Here is a 21,102-nt window from a genome sequence, read left to right as displayed (position 1 = left end):
ATTTTGTAAAAAAATTAATTGAGAAAGGAGTGTTTGTAGGTGCATGCAATACCAGAGAGGTTTGAATTAACATCAGTGAACCAACCTTGATACAGGTAGCTACCACCCTTTCAATCCGAGCTTCTTAGACCCGGAACATCTAATAGCATGCTGCCTATGCGCTAGCCCTTGCAAAGTGGCTGTAAATTTTGACTCGAGGGAAACAAGTGTAGTATATTCCTTCATCACACAAACTGAAAGGCTAAAGAAATGATCCACACGCTTAACGATATTTAATCTCACCGGCAGGCTTTGGTATTCATGTACAGCGATGGATACCACAAGGATGCTCAATAGACAATTTGTTCCGAGCTAAAATCTACTGTAGGAATATTGAGTCGTGGCTGTCTCTGGTCCAGCATTTTTAAAAGTCGCTAAACACAATATCTATGAAATTTTTTACAGTAGCATGTATTAAACTACATTTTGCATTAATCTTTGGTAAAGCTTGACTTAATTACGCACAGTTAATGAAAACCGTAATTTAGGTTGTTTTTTAAGCAACCAGAGCTGAAGGCTTTTCCTAGCTACCAGAGCTCATATATTATCATTCAGGTCAAGAGGGTCTCACTAACAACTGTTATAATCTGTCTTGGATTAAAACAATGTGGTTATCACTTCATTGATTTTATGCGGAAAATACGCCAATGCTAGAATTGCATACCTTCTGTGGTTAGCCAGGAATGTTCACTGTAAAATGATTTATTCCCTGTATTAACAGGCTATTCAGATGCACGCAGTAATATAGCACTGGCCCTGTTAGAGAAATCATGGGAATTATTTGGAATATGAATTTGGCTTGAATTAATTTTCTGCAATTTCAACTAAAATCATTTTTATCTGCACCTTTTCAAAAAAGACTGGGATATCGGCTGATCATAACATGTTTGAACTATGGATGAGATCTCATTATAAGGTTTATATATGCTAAACAGATCTTTTTGTTAACGCTAAATAAAATAACATATTTTTGCATTTCAAAAAGAAATTTTTGAGATCAGAGTTGGTATCTTTATCCCTAACAGGTGTATATTTGTTACCAACCGAATTATGACGCCACAGCTCTTTGAGGAACCAAGTTATCGCTAAAAATTGAGTAGCATCGATCGCTCAAACTTGATGAAACTAGATAACCTATAAAATAGTCTAAAATGTTTTTGGTGGTAAAATAACGACATATAATATAATATATATAATATATAAAATCACGACATATAATAAATAGGCTGACAGGCTGCCGAGAGTAAATATTGTTATAGATCATCTTTTTTACTATATCTGATATTAGGAGGAACATCACAGTTATGTTTCTCTTATGTACCCTGATATACTCAGGCGCGCGCTTAGCTAAACATTCCATTGTATACAACAAATATTTCAAAGTTGTCTCAAACAGGTTAAAACTAGAGAATAATAATATAAGCATACTTAACTGCCATCCGTGAGTCTCCTTTCAAACCTACGAGAGTTACCTTTCCTTAAACATGTTCAGGTCTATAGTGCCATATTTCTATGTGTTGGCTTTAGTATTTAAGATTCAACAGAAGATTTGTTGACCTTTTTAGTAGTTCGATTTTTTTTATAAATGTTTTTCGTATAGACAAAATCAAAATATATCCTTTTGTTCTGTATATTCAGATATTTCGCCTACTTTCGAGTTGTTTATGTAAAATGGTTATTAAATGAAATGAAAGTTTAGAATGCTTATAATTTTGTAGCATTTAGAACATGGTGAATGATCGGAGGTATGCTAGTTTACAGATACAAATAAAAAGCAACAGAAATTCAAAGTATGCATGTATAACCTTGTATCGGTATTCATAATCATCAACTAAATGATGTTTCTCATTACATGCCAGAATAAACGAAAAAAGGACTAAACAGAAGTCAGGAGTTATTGAGGGAGTTTAACAAAGTGTTTGAAAATCTGATAAGCTAATTGTATTGCGGAGGAGTTGGGATAGTGAGTTGTAGGCTTAAGTAAGAGAAAGTTCATAAACTGAAACATGCTGTATTACTCTACTGAGCAGTCATTGAGATCTCTTCTTCTCCACATGATGATACAAGGATTTAATTTTCAATTTTAGACTGATCCAATCACAGCCTTGTTGTACCTTGCCTTGAGAACTCGCTATTACCCTTCCAATATATATTTTGCTATTTTGAGGTTTTGAGTCACACTTGTTATTATCTTAGCCTTTCTAATACCCTTTAGTTAGAATATTCATATGTGTACAATAGAGAGTTGGCATTTCTACTCCTTAAAATAGGCGATAATGCTGTTGTAGCAATTTGAGCAAAGACAGTTCTCCCGTTGACAGACTCTGCCAGTACCTCCTGCAGAAGCAACTGGAAGAGCCTGAGTACGATATGGTAGGCTACTGAAATGGCTGTTCATGGCAGTATAGATAAGTCATTAATGTTAACTTACATGTAAGTCTAGTTACGGCATGCACTTAGAAGTAGGTAACTCAATGGTGCTAGAAATAGGTAACTCTATGATGCTAGAAGTAGGTAACTCTATGGTGCTAGAAGTAGGTAACTCTATGGTGCTAGAAGTAGGTGACTCCATGATGCTAGAAGTAGGTAACTCAATGATGCGAGAAGTAGATAACTCTATGATGCTAGAAATAGGTAACTTCATGATGCTAGAATAACTCTATCACATAAGAAGGAGGCAACTCTAATGTTAGAAAAGATCTATAGCTTTAGAAACTGGTAACATCTATGCTATGACAAGCGTTTAACTCTATTAATAACATTGGTAGGAGGTAACTCTATCATATTACAAACATTTCACTCTTGCACATTAGAAGTCGGTAGCTCTATGATATGAAAAAGTATTCAACTCTACTATAACATTGGAAATAGCTAACTCTATGGTATTAGAAGAATTTGATTCTTAAACATCAGAAATATGTAGCTCTATGATACTCCATAGCATTAACTATAATATTATAACGTTGAAATCAGGTGACAACTATATATAGTTAGCAGAGCAGTCAATACACACTGAGGCCATGTTTGTAACTCCAAATATCTAGCTCTGTATTTTGATTCGGTCAATATCCTTCTATGATGTTGTCATACATGATAAAGGTGGGGTATTGTTATACATGATACAGTTTATGTATAGTTATAGATGATACAGGTTTAGTGCAGTTATCCATAATACAGATGTAGTGTAGTTATCCATGATACAGTTGTAGTGTAGTTATCCATGATACAGTTGTAGTGTAGTTATACATGGTATAGGGGTAATGTAGTTATCCATGATACAGTTGTGGTATGGTTGTACATGATGAAAAAGAGATGGTGGTTTTTATCATTAAAGACCAGTTAGAGATCATTAGTCCAAACATTTTTATTTGTTAGTTCAGCCTTTGTTTACACTGCACCATTATAGGTGAGCTCTTCCGGTGATGTCATCTCTAGTTGCACTCTGAGACATTCTGGTGTGGAATATACAGTCAACTCTTGGTGAGTTTAGAACGCGGGGATCGCATCTGCCTTTTTCAGTATATCTACTATACTTACCCAAATGTTATCTTGTTGTGGTACTGTTTTGTACCTGCATGTAACTTACCTTGCAGCCGTCTGTGTTTTTTTCAGCAACAGAAGCTCTCTAGTTTTCTTTTGATATGCTAATAGCTTGTTTTCTGTTGCTAAGGGTGCCTAGATATAAGTCGTCGGGCTGGTATTCTATAAGTAGGAGTGGGTATTGTCTGCAGCTCCTAATCCCTGAGGGTAAATGTACAGTTCCAGGTTTTTATTGTTTTAGTTATAGTAACAAAAAAGCAGCGACGAATGCAGTCTGCCAGCTTTACCTCCTTATCCACAAGATTCCATCTTCCACAGGTGAGTCTATCACTTGGCGCTTGACTCGACATATGGCTTTATAACTTATGGATTACTGTATAGTTTACTACTAGATGACTACATAGTTAACTACTAGATGACTGCTCAGTTTACTAGTAGATGACTGCATAGTTTACTACTAGATGACTACACAGTTAACTCCTAGACGACTATACAGTTTACTACTAGATGACTGTTTAGCATACTACTAGATGACTACATAGTTTACTACTAGATGACTACGCAGTTTACTACTAGATGACTGCATAGTTTACTACTAGATGACTGCATAGTTTACTATTAGATGACTGTATAGTTTACTACTAGATGACTGCATAGTTTACTACTAGATGACTGCATAGTTTACTACTAGATGGCTACATAGTTTACTACTAGATAACTACACAGTTTACTACTAGATGACTGCATAGTTTACTACTAGATGACTGCATAGTTTACTACTAGATGACTACATATTTTACTACTATATGACTGCACACTTTACTACTAGATGACTGCATAGTTTACTAGTAGATGACTGCACAGTTTACTACTAGTTGACTACATAGTTTACTACTAGATGACTACATAGTTTACTACTAGATGACTACATAGTTTACTGCTGTCACAGGTAATAGACAGAAGAGGGAGGTTGAACCATTAATTGAAGAAGACAGCTCAACAGGTAGCATTCGGAAACAAGAGAGAAGAGATACGAGCAGCTAGCGTAATGGGCAGCCTATAAGCTGGAGGCTAGTAGAGTCGTACAGCTCTCTGGAATCATAGATAATGTGGGCAGGAGTGAATGTTTGTTTGAATTACAGTTAAACTGATCATATATCAGTTTAGTTGTGAGCCAAGGGAGAGGTCACGTGAAAGAAATAATGTGCATTGTAAAACAAGCTCTTTTTCATAATTTGATATATGATTATATTTATTTCTCTCATTACTGTTTCGATTTTTCATGGTTATCTCCTCTTGGCAACTAATAGCTTATCACAATAGCTGGCACTGCCAACGACATCACTTATTTGTCAGCTGTATTCATCAAGTGGACAGATATAGTGTTAGTTGTTTTACTGACTTAAGGAAATATCATGTTAACTACAACATGTGGATTCCCTCCATCTCCATAGCCAAGTATTGGATATAGTTGTCATTGTGACCTACTCCTTTACTTACACAAAACTGTTAAACTTCATTATTAAAAACCTTTTTTTTATTCGGTCTATTAACATAATTATAACTGAATGTGCTGTTGACAATATACTGCGATCCTTATTTTAGGACAAAAGATTCCCAGATTTAGATAGTGTTATCGTAACGCACTACACCATACTAAAAAAGAAGCATTCAGAACACATTTTAAAATTTTCTTACCTGTGGTTTATTTCGGTAACTAGGCACACCTGCAGTCGAACCGCTACATATTACAGTCAAACCTCTGCATATTACAGTCAAACCCCTACATATTACAGTCAAACCCTTAGATATTGCAGTCAAATCTCTGCATACTACAGTCAAACCTCCACATATTACAGTCAAACCTCTACATATTACAGTCATACCTCTACATGCTACCGTCAAACTTCTATAGTATATACTACAGTCCAACCTCTACGTATTACAGCCAAACCTCTACACATTACAGTCAAGCCCCTACATATTACAGTCAAATCTCTACATACTACAGTCAAACTTCTGTGGTATCTACTAGTCCTATTTACTACTGCAAAGCCTCTACATATTACAGTCAAACCTCTGAATATTACAGTCAAGCTTCTACACTACTCATTCAGACTTGCACACTGCATTTACATATAGGAAATCATACATAGGCTACGACTAATGGCTAATGACTAAATAAGGCAAAGATCCCTGAGAAGGTTTAGTACTGTCTTTTTGAAATGAAAGAAGTCGTCTGCAGTACAAATAGTAATAAATGTTTGTACTGCATTTAATTGTCAACTACATCAAAGGATTTTATTTATGCAGCAAAAACTATTTGATTACCCAAATTCCCTAAGGGCTTGATGGCAAATTCTAATAGGCATGCTTTGGTTTGTACCAGATAGCAAATATTTTGGCTGAGCCTCAATTGGAAAATCCCACAAGTCACCAGCTACTAATAAATTTCCTCCGAGCCGTGTGAAGTACATAACGCTATTCTCACTGTATATGATAGTAATAATAATGAGGTCTACCGAATGATATGCATTAACTTGCAAATAAGTTGCATTTACACTAATTTGCTTTCTAACCTTATAATATAACATTGGTTTTTAATATTTCTCATGATTGCAGTTGATGATCCAATAATTACCCTAAACTCTAACAGCACTCGATAGTCAACAAAACCGCCTTATAGACTAAAGAGCATTGGCACACACTCTTTGATCGCATGAACCGACTCAAAATTGGTTCACCTATTACCTAGATGACAGGTAGCTCCAGGAATATGTCAGAAACTCTGCCTTGCTCCCACATGTGTTGTACAAAGGTGAATTGTAGATTTACTTTCTGATAGGCAAGCAAATAAATTATGGACTTGGAGGAACATTAAGCTCAGGCATCAGTGCAACAGACATGCTGTTAAAGCTAGTCTAATTTCAGGCCTCAGATTAAATCAAAGGAAAAGCTGATAGCTAAAAAAGTACATATTTCTCATGCTTTCAGAATGTATTAAAGAAGGATTTTTTTTTCTGTAAAGGTTGTGACTATTAACTCAAAGCTGGGAATCATTTTAACTATTTTATGAATCCCTTTCTGTGTTAATAACTTACGCTAAGCTGAACATTAGTCTGCTAGGTAAATAACCTGTAAACTGAGAGGTTCTCTAAACCAACAATCTTAACCATTCGATGTTCTAATTTCACTTTTTGCCAGCAAATGAACCTGTAGGTGAAGTAGACTATTAACCCTTTCCCTGCCATCCATGTACAAGATTAGCTTTCGGCTTACTGCCAGCCATTTTACTGAAAATTGACGGTTTGGCGACGCGATACGTATACAATTTTTTCTATTTCAAATTCTAATTCCTATCTGGAACATTTTTTTATATATTCTATTTTGCCAACATGTTAGCAAGCAAATCTATGCAAACAATTCAATGCATCTATACTTTGTGCATTGCTAAAGCTATGTGAAGCTACGATTGCTACGGAGCTATAACGAATCTTTACAATGATCCTCACTCTTACATAACTTAATTTCACCACAATCAGAGTCAGTGCTGTCACTTTCATTGCCTCGAGTATTTAATTAATTCTAAATCTGAATCGGCTATAATGTCATCAACACAAGCTATTCCATTTTTAACACGGGAGGTGCTTGTCGAAGCCAGATTACAATTAAAAAGTTTGATCATCAAAAAAGAATTGTTCATTTATGACTTGGAATTTCTAAATCAAAGAGTATAATTTGCTGCTCGAATATAGGCTAATTTTTCAGAGAATTATTTGGATAACACTCTTAAGGCCTTAGAAATACTAATGATCATTGGTTACATGGTCGTGTATCATTAATATTCATTTACTATGCAACCACAGCAAACTTTGCAAAAATGTGTCTACGGCAGTCGACCATAGAATTCGCATAAACCCGCAAATGCCAGTGAAATGGTTAATAAGCACTTTGATTTTGTGTAAATCCGAAAGTATTTTAAAATCCTTTCTATCATGACATGATTTGGTACCACACGTATCACATGTGATACCAAATGTGATACGTGTGGTACCACATGTGGTACCACACGTATCACATTTGGTACCACATGTGATACGTGTGGTACCACACGTATCACATTTGGATACCAAAATAAGTAAACGCCTTCTTCACTATTACTGTTAACTGAATATATTTTAGCAATGACGTGCAGAGCTTTAATTCACTTGACATAGTAATTAATTATCAAACAAATGCAGCATTCCTAAGCCAACAGCTTCCTAAGCCTTAGCTGCCAGCTCATATTCAGCCATAGGTCAGTTCTCCATCACTGACTCATTTCAGTGTCACCACATCAGTGGATACTGCCAGTTTGACTGATCCATCTAAATTCACAACTGTCAACACAAAAATGGTGCACAAAAAATGATAAACTTTGATTATTTCCACCCACTGATCTAAATAGGCTGGAGCATATAGTGCCTTCTACCTGTTCAGTTGTCACAACCCTCTCTCATGTTTGCTATGTAGAATTCAGTTAAATATCAACAGTTTTTGCATCGGGTCATTGCTTTTGGCATAATTTACTATGTGCTTACGTGATCCAGACATTTTTTCAATTTGCTTTGGCAATGAATGAACAACAAGTGAAACAAGCTCATTAGTGATTGGCTGAACAAGGGTATTGGTAATCGCATCTTACAAACATTCAATGAAAAATCAAATACAGTCAAACATGGATAACTCGTCCACGGATAGCTCGAACACATGGTTAATTCGAACATTTCCTTTGGTCCGTTCCCACGTAATGATAAATTGCTATAGATAACTCGAACTCAACACTGTTAATTCGAACTGTTTTTTTGCCCAACAGCTACCGAAACGGTTGTTTTCGCTTTAGAAAATCACTTTATTCAAAGACATAGAGGTAAACTTCATCTTTTCGTAATTCATAAGCGTCGTTATTACCACCATCGGCAAAATATTTTTGTCAACGACTTTTCTAAAAGTTTGGTGAAATTTGATTTATACTGCGATACGATGAATAGCACAGGCTAGCCGGGTCACGCGCGCAAGAATTTTCGCCACGCACATACAAAACAAAAATCGCATGTTGTTTTGTATGTGCGTGGCGAAAATCCTTGAGTGCGTGACTCGGCTAGCCCGTGATGAATAGTTTTCCGACGTTGATTCCGTGTTGAATCAACGTCGGAATGTTGAATGTTTAAAACGTCTTAAAAAATGTTGTAATTAAACGTATACGTTGTCTGAGCTACAAAAAACTATTCATCGTTTGACCTAAACACAGAATACGTGTGTACATTCAATAAGTATCTATTAAAAAAGCGTGAGTGATATAGAATGTACCGTAAAACCTCGTAAAACTTCTAATTGAACTGCCTCGGAGTGTTGCTCTTAACGAATCCCAGGTAAAGTAAGGTAATCTGCATAAACTTCAAGAAAAAACGGCAAAATTGATCGCGGGTAAAACCCCAAAAGAAAAAAATGTCTTTTCTTTTGAGCATTTCAACAACGATCAAGTTTTGCCAATGTCAATCTGAAAAACGTCCTGGCAATAACATCACCTCAAACAACAAACCAATCTCAAGTGATAGAAAAATCTCTATACTTTTTCATGAAAACGTTTTAAACTTTACATTAGAAGCATTTAATTTGAAACAAGCCATTTCTGCTTTTGATTTATATTATAGTTTGTATATGTACATGTATCTACTAATAAATAAGTAAATATATGGACTTGTGACAGTGCTCTGATAACTTGAATGCTCTGATAATTCGAACACTTTTGCTCGGTCCCTTGAAGTTCGAGTTATCCATGTTTGACTGTATATCTTTATAGCAAATTTTAGATTTCTTTGCTTAATTAACAATAAGGAATGAAACTGAATAGGTTTCATCACATATATGATAGCTCTATGAAAACCTCTATGATTCAAGCATAAGATAGCAGCTCTTTCTCTTTGAGGCTAAGGAGGCAGCTAAGCCGGTTTAAACCGGTTCATATCACTTGGTGATGTGAAAATGATAATGATGTCAGAGTGTGTCAGAGGCCAGGAATGATACACTTGCATTGTATATTCGAACAAGATACCAAGCATCATGAATTGCGTATGTAACTACAAGATGTTATACTGCCAGCTTTGCTGAAAACATGGACGGATGAATTAGCACTGTACACAAAAGTATATAAATTGTTTTTCATTTATGTGGTAAGCAATCCTTAAGCAGGGCCAACAACCAACAGCGAGTCGCGTGTTGAGAAAATTTAATATCTACAAAACTATAGTTACACTAGAGAGAAAGGAAGCCCTATCACGGCTAATGCTTCCTCTCATACCTCGTCAGCTTTTCCCACTGTCGCACTTCCTGCGCGCAGCTGCGAGGTGCGTTGCCGTAGCAATGTCCAATCGAACACATAGTCATACTGGAAATTGAGAGCTTTGAAAAGGATCCTAAATAGCTGTCGGAGGAACATATAGTCTGGTTGTTCATCAAACCTCAGGCTACGACAGTAGTTGAGGTACATGGCAAACTCTGCTGGGAATCCCTGTAAATATGTAAGATGCAAATTTTAAAGATCCTTGGTACACAGATTTAAAGGGAACCATTGAGTGTTCTATTACTATGTTTCCATGACTAGTTTAATCAGCAAGAAGAAAACGGCAAAAATCTGCAAGACATCAAGTTTCATTGCTTACAAATTTTATGAGTATTTCATGCTTGCAAATGATGCACAAGAACATGCCACACAAGCTATTCCATTTCAAACATTTTCACGCTTCAGTCATTCTCATTTCGATTTGAGCAAGTCTAAATGCACTGCTATGATCTGTTGTAGAAATTCTTAGTTTTTTAACAAAGCGTCTGCATTAATCTGCAACGTGAAAATGTCCATTGAAATACTTGCCGAACTATAGCTCAATGCGCTCAAAAATTCAAATCTGCGTCACGAAGCAGTATATTTAAGCCTTTAGCAGTTTATTGTTACCACTAGGGGTGCTGTAAATAGTTGTTTCATCTTGTATGCGGGATGTCACCTTGCATGAATTAGACCACCACATTTAGAGCCTTGGATTAAGCTAGGAATAAAATTCCCTACTAGGTAGACCACACACATACCAATAAGACTTGCGGTCTACTATAACAGGTGTCATACTGAAGGGTTTGTCAGATTATCTCCTAATTATCATCAATCAGAGATTTCATTTGCATGAACGGATGTATAGCTCTTAGTAGAGGTAGTGTGTGTGTATAAGTACACCTTTCCACGCTTCATATTCTTGGTAGTATAGTAGCTGATGATATGATACAATAAAATGTTAGATATATATAGCGTTGCCTATAAAGTTGGCATTGAAACAATGTTTGTGCTAAGGATGATGTGGGATGCCCTACGCGCAGGCGTTGAGATTCAAATCTCATACCTCTCAGAATTTTTAGGAGAAACATAATGTACTTTGTCTTGATTAGAGTACACAGTGGTGAATAAGCCTGAGATCTTTACACATACTACTGTTCTGGCAGTCTAGTGTGCCGTGTGTGATCATTGGGTGTCATATTTATATATACAATTAATCAAGAAATTCTGCAGGTAGCTGATGGTTGCTGTATTAGGAGTGGTTGGCCCCATGCTGATGGTTGTGGGTTTGATTCCTATATGATGCAATAATTTTTCCTACCTACAACCGTGACTTCGGACAGACAGATATGGTTCTTATTATTGCAAATAGTTCAATGTTTTGCACTATGATAACAAAATTTTTCTAAACCAAATGTAGTTTTGCATGCTCAAAATCCTTTTATTGGATCCGCTCATGATTCTTTGATAGAGATTACCATGGCTGCCCCAAATCGATCAAAACCACATGTAAGGATAACTCCAAGTTTATAGGTACTTGCATGACTATAATAATGATTATCTCCTACTCCAATTCTACAATAAATATTTTTTTAGCATTTGGTCACACACAAAAAAAACATTGTAGAATTGTAGTAGGAGATAATCATCACCAGGCTCAATGGGTAACATAAGTCAATTACTGTTATATAACAATGACAGGAGAAATGGAGGGATAAGTTTGGGGCTGGCAAGCATTTCTTTTCATCTATCTATGAACTGGCACTCTGGGCATTTTTAAGCATTTGCTAGCAAGCATACCCATAAAAGTATTCTTAGTGCATGATTTAATCGGGCTGATTGATCCTATTTACAACTTATAAAATGGCTCACTCTAGCCTGGGAGCTGCCCTAGATAGTATCTCAGACTGACTCAAATGCTTAGCTTTTACTGAGATATGCTCGTTTACACTAACATAAATAAAGTTGCAGATTCTACTTCAAACTGGTAATGCTCTGATTCGTCGCAAGAAAATTTCTCAATTTCAACCTTTGTACTGGTTAGGGACCAATGATTGTTGATACAGCTCGCTGACGCTGACTACAAGAATGAATAACAACTTTGACAACTATAAACAATAGATTTCTTTTATCAAAGTGCAATGAAACACACAGCGGGAAGGGACAGCTAAGTTGAGCCAATTTTCATTGACACTATTTTAACTGTTTTTGCTCTATTATTGTCAACTCAGGAAGATATATTTGATGAATGTCTGTGATTTTTATCGATGATGATGTTCATCGTACTCATAGCTAGTCATGGCTCATTTCAAGCATATCCTTGTCATGTTGGGAGTGGTCACTTGGCCCACTGTCAAGCCAAAAGGGAAACGCGTTAACAGCTGACCTAGAACAGCTACCCCAATTCTTAGGTTATTCAACATGAAACAGAGTTCTAAACCTCAACTAATGACGTGAATGATCTCTTTAATCTGACCCACTTGTGCCAGAGTAGAGAGCGATATTGGCAGCGCAAAGCACAATCTATTTGGTGCTGATATCTTTCTGCTGGATTATCCATAACAAGGATAATCCAGCCACTTACCTATTGGTCATAGCCTAATACCGTTAGGTAAATTAGCATTTAATGACTAACACGATAACATGACGTCAGCCACATCACCTTACCTCTGTGTCGCATGTCACAATTATGACACTCGACAGTGAGCCTATCACTTTGCACCAGTTGTCAACTGTACCCTGTACCCTTATTACCCTGTACCCTTTATTTTAAAGTCATATAAACATAAACTTATTGCAGGATGCCTTAATTCACGACTCTCCATGTCTATGTTTACCTAGATTGAATGGGCATCAGCTATACATCGGAGTGTTTTTCTACGTGTAGCAGTTTCAGTAGCTTTGCTAGTTTAAGGAACATTTAAAGTTAGCTGTTTCACAATTTACTTTTGGAGTTTAAGCATTGTGTCATCCACTTACATTTCAATTATGTACTCATTACTCTAAAATATTTACTTCTCCGGCTGACCAGAATAGAACTGGTAAAAACAAACCATGCTGCGGTATCAATATTTATTAGCTTAATATAATGTAAAATATCATGTACAATTATTGTATTTTAGTTGTAGAACTAAGATTTTTGTAGTCATAAGGTTCTATGGCTGAAGTGTCAGAGAGAGGGGATGCCCATTGAGCTTCAGAGAAGCTAAATATATTATGATTACAAGTTGTCTGCAAACGTGGAGGTTATAGTTTCGTAGCAACACGAGACTTTGATGCGCAGCCGCAAGTAAAGATTACCATGAGCCGTGTGACACGCGATTACTCTCTTGATCAGAAACGGTTGAACTTCCTGTTGCGTACATGTGGTAGCATTAAAAATTCAGCCAATGATAAACGTTTCCTAGCTTCTTTAGACTTTTTATTGCTTAGACTTCATCAAAGGATTTGCGCATTCGCCTTGAAATTATAATATTCTCATTATTTATAGGCAGCTCATGCGGTTTGCCATTTTATTATTACTAGTACGCATATGCTAGTAAATTGTCAGTGTAATAACTACATGCATATATGTTATATAAATTCAATGGGTGATTGTAACTACATGTAAACTATTATATAAAATCAATTGGTGGTCGATTAGTGCAGCCTATGAGTTCGAATCTTGTATGATGCAGTCTTTTTCCAACCTCTAACTGTGGCTTTGGAAAGATGTACAAGCACAGCTTTCATTATAACAAAGATTGCTTTTTGAATTATCATTCAAGTTTTAAATCTTTCTATCCAACTAAGCATCATTGAGTATTTACTCAGCGTATCATACTTACTTACTAATATGACCTTTACTCACACTAGGCAGCATTTGAAGACTGCTTAATAAAAAACTCAGAAGACACAAAAAAGTGGAAAGACAGTGCTTGACTTTTTAATAAAATAATGTTATTTGTTCAAAAATATTTTTCTGTGTGAAACATTAGAATAAGCTAAAGTATTTGTTACCGAGTTTATTAAAAGTTAAAAGTTTAATTTAATAATATTAATAATAATATTATTTAAAAGTTTATTACCGAGCTCCTTTTATTTATCAATCCGATGTAGTTCTGACCGGTTGCTTCCTGACTGCGCTCTACTATCGTTGTGGAGTATATTTAAAAAATTGAAAATTCCTTTGCTAAAGCATTTTATGGAGTAGCCTACTATACAAAGTCCAACACCCTAATTTGTATGCATCACATGCAGCTGCACTACTTGACTATTGGTTTTCCACGCATACCATTCTCAATGTTAAACCCTATAGAGGAAGAGGCTGGGTTGTGACTACACACTTTTATAATTTGCCTCAATGTCAGCATTAGGTTCAATATGCAAGTGCTTGTTGGAAGCATCTTTGCAGTGCCAATCCGTTTGGTTCAGTTGGCAGCGAATACCCGCATTTTATTCTGAAGTTCTAAGAGATGAAAAGTGAATTCTTTTTGGTCACTTGTTTCAGAACTAATAAGAATACAAACAGAATTGTTAAGGCCCGCCTTAACGCTGCTAATGGCTAATTTCTTGATCCACACGCAACCACCGTGGTGCTCTTGGCAAATAGTGATTGCATGCAAGTATAGCATTGAAAGCATAGACACCCGCGTTTAGCTTATGCGGTCACTATCATATCATCATTGTGCCACCTGCGGATATCGACAGCCATAATGAGTTCACAGAAGCCGACAGTCGTGGTATGGCATGGCGCTGTGGGCAAGTTGTGTTATTACTGTTGGAGTTGTGTTACCGTGCGAATTAAGTATTTCAATTAGACATTCCCATGATGCGTATTGACTCTGGCCCCTTTTTCAAAAAAAGGTAAGCAGTTGTGCACTATAAGTTAATAATTAGCGATACACGTGTTAGTGATGCGTGTGTTAGCGATGCAAACACAGTTGAGACTTGATTGAGAAAGGACGAACGGAAGTATTGAAAATGTTTAAAATTGAATAGCTGGGAGGTATTTTAATGCGTGTCACTCGCAAGCGCTGTTTCCCTAATTAGCAAGCACGATAGATTCGATAGAGTATTGCAAATCCCAAAACTCGCTTAGCATGCGGATTTATCCCGTTTCCATGATGCGGTTAACTTGCGGATTGGCTCAAATTTGCGCATCGTGCGTGTCTTGGAAACAAGGGCTGTTCAAAGCACAAATTGTCCATAATAGCTTGTTAAGATAAGCTTTGCTGATATTCCTGTTTGCTTCCAGCAAGCTAGCCACATATGCAAATGAATGCAGATGACTTCTAAAGACATAGTATGAGCAGTTGACAAGCTGCCACATGGTAATGACCTCAATTTTCTCCTAATTGGCACGTGCTGAACAATGTAAAGGCCCGTGCACACTATCCCTCAAATCAGTGTTTAGCTGTGTGATAGACTGCAATGATTAGCTGTTTTTACGTCATCAACGATAAGGTGAACACACTATGAGCGATTAGCTTTAGGTGATCGCTAACAAACAACCAATTAAAAATTACGAAATTGCATTGGTGATATAGCGGGTCCTTTTGTTATCTTTTAAATATCATATTATGCAATTAATCCCAAGCATAGTTCTTTACCACACCTGCCTGCGAATATAAAGTGACACCAATCTTTTCAACCGTTGAAATTGGATCCGGATGCTGGTCAACAAACAGCCAATCAAGATGCTAACAGTTGTGTTAATAAATCGGTGTCAAAGTTCAACACGTTAAAAGTCTATCGAATTGTCGCTAGCAACGGTTACGTTGGTCGCTCATCGTTAAACGACGTCATAGTAGCCTAACGTTGTCGTCAATCGCACAGCTAATCGTCGATTTGAACGATAGTGTGCACAGGCCTTTAGCTGGAAGCTCGTTGTTCTTAAATTTAACTGTATTAGATGCAATGAAATCAGTTGCTTTCATGTGGTCAAATATGAGTCAGGAAAGAGGCAGCTCATAATGCTTTCACTGTTTATTAATTTTGTGCTGAAGAGATTGCTGTAGTCTATAACTAAATCAACTCTTTTTAGCTGCTTTTAGAGAGGTTAGTTATTTGTTCAACAGTCTAGTTCCGTCCTTAGCTCAGTTCATTATCAAATGCTCCATCTATGTAAAATAAATAAAAGCGCTGGCTCATTAGTTTTCTGACAATAAACAATCGCCTCAGCCCAGGGCACTAATGAGTCACGAGTCACTAGTCATATACCCATATGACACACAGTGGCTTTCTATATCATAAAATAACATAGTCTTCAATGTTTGCTGCAGTCGCTTGTAATCAATCAATATGACAACATCGAAAGTCATTAAACAATAATATTATGAAAATATGGCAAACCATGGCAGCTCAATATAGAGTTGCCCACACTTACCATAACACTTATTACAAACTATGAAATATGAGTGCTTTTGATTTTATTTAATTTCGCTAATTCATAATCGAAAATTGCCAAAATTTAACCAAAAACTTATTGTTTCAATAAATCTTTCAAGAAATTAATCGGTTTTTATCGTTAGAAATATGGCTGTACTGCATCTATTAGCCTAAGTTCTATGATTGCTTACATGAAGTATTAGAACGAGCTTTGCACATAGAGCTAAGCGTTGCCGTTTTCATTTATTAGAAGGTTTTTAGGGCTTGAGAAAAAGGTCAAGCTTACATAGTAAACAATTTTGCAGTAATAAAAGTTTGTCATTGTCCTGTTTGGCTCAAAATCCAAAACATTTATAAAATTACAGAGATTAACCTGCCCTTGCTGCCCCGTTGTCAACATCTTTCCTAGGTCTGAGGCCTTCTATTGCAATTGAATTGAAATATTGAAAACCAATTAGGAAAGAGTGATTTATGCACTCATGCAATCTTAAGAAAATAACAGTTCATAAGTGGCCAAGAAAGATTCGAAATTGCATGACAGCTTCCTTGATATCGATCACAGAGTGTTTGAAATTTATGGAAGAATTTTAAGTGATATACTTATGTAGCATAAAACTGTGTTGTTATTGAAGTCATATTGCTTGATCGTTTTTCTATAAACACAAATTTAACAAATCTGCAGGGTCTGAGACAATTTCGTTATCAAATATCTTTTCAGTCCTCTATGAAAAAGGTAATTAGAGTGTAGCAAGTGAGACGTACCTTACAGAGTATGTCTACCGATGTAGATAGTTTCTTTTCACTTATCTTATCGTATTTCTGTTTCTTTGTACCAGCCTTAAGTCCTTGCCAAGGCAGAGAACCTTTGCAGAAATACATGAAGACGTACCCAAGAGACTCCATATCATCACGTCTGCTCTGCTCCACCCCCAAATGCGTGTTAATACTCGCATACCTCGCCGTGCCTGTCAAGCTCTTATCCTCTCTGTAAGGAATATGCTTCTGCGTTCTCGTATCTTTGTATTTCTTAGCGAGTCCAAAATCGACCGCATAAACTTTATTGCAGTTTTGTCCGACACCCATGAGGAAGTTGTCAGGTTTGATATCGCGGTGAATGAAGCCTTTGCCATGTATAAACTCAACTCTTTGCAGCATCTGGTCAGCGAGCATCAATGTCGACTTCAGGGTCAGTCTTCTTGAGCAGTAGTTGAAAAGATCTTCGAGACTCGGCCCGAGAAGGTCCATTACGAGCACATTATATTCGCTCTCTTGGCCGTAGTATTTCGCTTCTGGAATTCCGACTCCACCGGATAGAAGCTTGTATAATTTACTCTCATAGTGGAGCTGAGGGTGTCGAGATGAACTCGCCTCCATCTTGACCGCCACTTCTTCTCCTGTTGTGACATTGATTGCCATGTATATGTCTCCGAATGAGCCGGCTCCAAGCTTTTTGATGACTTTAAACTTTCCCGCGATGAAGAAATCTGCTTTGGAACATTTGGTCAATGTGACGGAGGACATGGCTATTTGGCTTCCCTATAAAGCCAGCGACGAGTCAGTCTGTTGCCTTACATCGCTGTCTTCTCAGCTGTCAGCGTTGGCATGCGAGTAAGTTGACTATGACCATAGCAAAGTCATGGGAGTCCATGCATACTTTACCTTCTACTGACACATTGTTTATACTCCATTGTTGTGTTCCTGTGATTACTAGTTGGGCATGTATTATCTCTCCCTTCTAACAAACCATGCCTCTATTCTTTGCAATCACCCAGTCTATCTGACTGTACAGGAAACAGCTCTCGCTTCAAATAACCTTTAGCTTATAATAACCGAACAAGTGAGGACAGCCAAGGTCAATCGAGCATTACTAATCCGTTCCTTTGATGACTCACAAGAAGAGTAAAGTTTGCTTTGAAGAGAGAGCTCAAAAATTCCAAGTTTTGGTTAAGCCAATTAAAGAGAAATCCACAATCACATAATACAATAATCACAATAACCATCTTCAAGTTTGGCAAGCCTGCATACAAGTTCATACCAGTCCATGCTTGATTAATTTTGTTTAAAAATAATGCCAATGCAATGCAATACCATTTTATGATTAAATGAATGATGGGAGTAGTGGAACTTCCAAACTTGTAGTTAAAACTTTTTCTACAACATTTTGGAGTATTTGCATTTTTATCTTACACACTAAAAATGTGTGTGCATTACAGTAGATTGCTATATAAAAATAAAATTCTTCAATGCGGGCAATGTTTGTTTCACGCGGCCACAACGGACTATCAATTTTATGCTATTTGATTTTTATAAGGTAGTAGCACAGCGGTGAAATGACAAAATCTGGAATATACCTTACATAATTTTTCATCTTTATGTTTTTAGAATTTGATTATTTTTAAAAAGTTTCCATGTTTCCCAAAGCGATTTTTGGGAAATGTTCTGACAGGTGTCATGGACTGCTTATAACTATTAATACCCTGACAGTCCAAAATGCCATTAGAGATCATCAGGTGTAATAACTAACCGCATAATTGTTCCTACATATAGCAAAGTGGTTGATTAGAGCAGGGTGAGAAGCATCAGTCAACCAAGGGGAGTGTCATGAGTTCAAATCCTGTTGAAAGTAATTTGTTTTCTTAATCACTTAACGTGGCTTTGGATAGACAGCCTGATGGACACAGTTATTATTATATTCAAGATTGAGAATAATGTATTGATCGTATTTTCTGTAAACACCCAATAAATATTTGTGTGTTTTAGAAATTGATTAGCTAATAGGAGTTTTTGGAGATAAATTTTACCCTTCATACCGGAGGTCCTTATGCAATACATGCTGATTATCTTCTAAATACCCTCAAACATAGCTCATCTGATTGAACCATAGGCTATCAAATGTTAATGGATATACCGTAAGCTACGTATTAATAATTTTGAGCAAAAGAGTTTGTCGTTGACATTGAAAAAAATGTGGTGACAACTCCTAAAGAAAAATCATAATTTGTTCATCAACCACAAAGCATTCTTATACATGGTCGACAATGCTTATGGGAATTGCCTCTTCATTCTCTCTTTGTTTGGGCAGACAAAGTATCAGATAAGGGCAGTCTGATATTGAATTTTGACATTTGTACTAGTATCGAGAGATACCAGTATCGTCCATCCAAACTTTGAATATAACTAGCTTCTTCAGCAACAGTAACCTTTTTTATACACACACTTCTATGTACCAATTGTTTATTTTTTTTCATAATTTATTTGAACTGCACAAAAACATTTTTCTCAAGATAAGAAGTTTAAAAGTTAGCATAGTAAATGTTGTATATGTGGAATAAAAATAAGTTTCCTGCGCAAATACTTTTTGATTACCAAGAAAATGCCCGGTATTATCTATAGAATAATAAATTTAACATACACAACTGTTTTTTGTTATACACAACATAAACATTATATATTCTATATAATACATATATAACTTTATATAGTGGGCCTACATCATAAACGCTGTATACATGTATATACACAACTATGGTATTCACAATATCTACACCTGTTACCATGGTTACCATTATAAGTAGTTGTTTTTGTCAGTTTGTATCAATCTGCTTATACTTCAAATTCCTCTTAGCTACATCATTATAGCATGGTCTAGGCCTTTGTACTTTACCCTTCACAGTTATGTTTATTGTTAGTATATAATGAAAAAGTAGAAAAAAATTTGGAAAGATAAATGTGCGTTTGGCTTTAATATCTATTAAAAGTTAACATACCAGATGATAAAAACAACGAAAGTTTAGATCGTTCTATAGATTGAGAAATATTTTAAAGTTACGTTATTGAAATATGAAAACTTAAGTTACACAGTAGACTTTCTATATATAAATGGAGTAATCAGTAGACCTTACTTGTAAATAGAAATAGCGAACAGATTTTACATAAGTTTGTGAGTTGTCTTCTCATCATCGTTGATTTCAGTTTTAGAAGTTTTGTCACCGAATATATGTTATAGAAAATTTAAAAGTGGGTAAAGAAATACAAGGAACAGTTACCCGTACATTTCTACTAATTGCTCTGTATTGCAATAGTTGTTGGCCACTGACTGACAAGCTTTTGGAGCAGGTTCTAGGGCAGCCTTCCATGCACTTTTATTGGCTGCTATTTTGGGCTCCGACTTACAAACATCTGAAGGGGCCAAATAGTCGTCACAGTTATCATTGGGCATCTGACTCTTTGCTGCAACTAAATAATCTTCTGGAATATTCTTTGTAGCACTTCGATAGAGATGATAGCTTGTGGCTTGATCTGAACTAGCGACAGGTGCAATCTCTCCTTTTAGAAGCTTTTCAAGAAAGTTAGAAATGTTATCGAAAGCCGGTCTCATGTCTGGATCTTCGTTCCAACACTCGCACATCATTTCAAATCTAAAACAAGTAAAAAGCAATTAAGTTTGTGTTACTCTAATGCTACATAGAGATAAAATTTTAACTTTACATTTTTTGTATTGGATTTTTAACTCTTTTGCTACCGTGCTAAATTTGCTATTCTGACCAAATTAATTCAAATGGATTTTCGAAAAATTAATACACCGCTAGTATTTATGCAATATCTTGAGAATCAATGCAGATATTGTTTTACAGTAAAATGCATCTTATTCAAAACAAAGTTTTCTACAAGATAAGTATAAAATTGTTTAATGAATTCCACTCTCACCAAATCTCTGATGCTTCCTTTGCATTGAAAGAGCACAGTGAGTTTATTATTGCCATGACGATAGCGATTTGGTTTTCCCGTTTTGA

At 36.2% G+C, this 21,102-nt stretch overlaps 3 protein-coding genes across 5 annotated transcripts in view; 1 reads left to right on the top strand and 2 right to left on the bottom strand.

Annotated features, from left to right (window-relative positions):
* The window catches only part of LOC137387184 (tRNA-dihydrouridine(20) synthase [NAD(P)+]-like), a 37,064-nt gene extending 30,772 nt beyond the window's left edge, over nt 1-6,292 (top strand). For 2 of the 3 annotated variants that reach the window (XM_068073509.1, XM_068073511.1), the window contains 4 exons: nt 2,328-2,412; nt 3,446-3,519; nt 3,821-3,897; nt 4,529-5,369. In XM_068073509.1, coding sequence (XP_067929610.1) covers nt 2,328-2,412; nt 3,446-3,519; nt 3,821-3,897; nt 4,529-4,623 — 331 coding nt within the window. In that variant the 3' untranslated portion in view covers nt 4,624-5,369. Of the gene's footprint in view, nt 1-2,327; nt 2,413-3,445; nt 3,520-3,820; nt 3,898-4,528; nt 5,370-6,201 lie in introns of those variants that run through there. The other variant, XM_068073510.1, reaches the window with a different exon arrangement.
* Nucleotides 6,293-9,642: 3,350 nt separating this feature from the next.
* LOC137388747 (casein kinase I-like) lies at nt 9,643-18,063 on the bottom strand. Its single transcript, XM_068075203.1, has 2 exons — nt 17,072-18,063; nt 9,643-10,129 (listed from the first exon to the last, which is right to left on the bottom strand). Exons 1-2 carry the CDS (start codon nt 17,828-17,830, stop codon nt 9,914-9,916), a joined length of 975 nt encoding a protein of 324 aa, XP_067931304.1. The 5' UTR covers nt 17,831-18,063; the 3' UTR covers nt 9,643-9,913.
* A 2,288-nt stretch (nt 18,064-20,351) lies between these two features.
* The window catches only part of LOC137388545 (hepatocyte growth factor receptor-like), a 43,661-nt gene continuing 42,910 nt past the window's right edge, over nt 20,352-21,102 (bottom strand). Inside the window, exon 21 of the mRNA XM_068075028.1 lies at nt 20,352-20,727. Within this exon, the coding sequence (XP_067931129.1) occupies nt 20,352-20,727 (376 nt within the window). The remainder of the gene's footprint in view (nt 20,728-21,102) is intronic.

This window comes from Watersipora subatra, chromosome 2, assembly GCF_963576615.1.
Source record: "Watersipora subatra chromosome 2, tzWatSuba1.1, whole genome shotgun sequence".
Taxonomy (NCBI): domain Eukaryota; kingdom Metazoa; phylum Bryozoa; class Gymnolaemata; order Cheilostomatida; family Watersiporidae; genus Watersipora; species Watersipora subatra.
The sequence above is the reverse complement of the archived record's forward strand: the minus strand, read 5'-3'. Positions and strand labels throughout refer to the sequence as shown.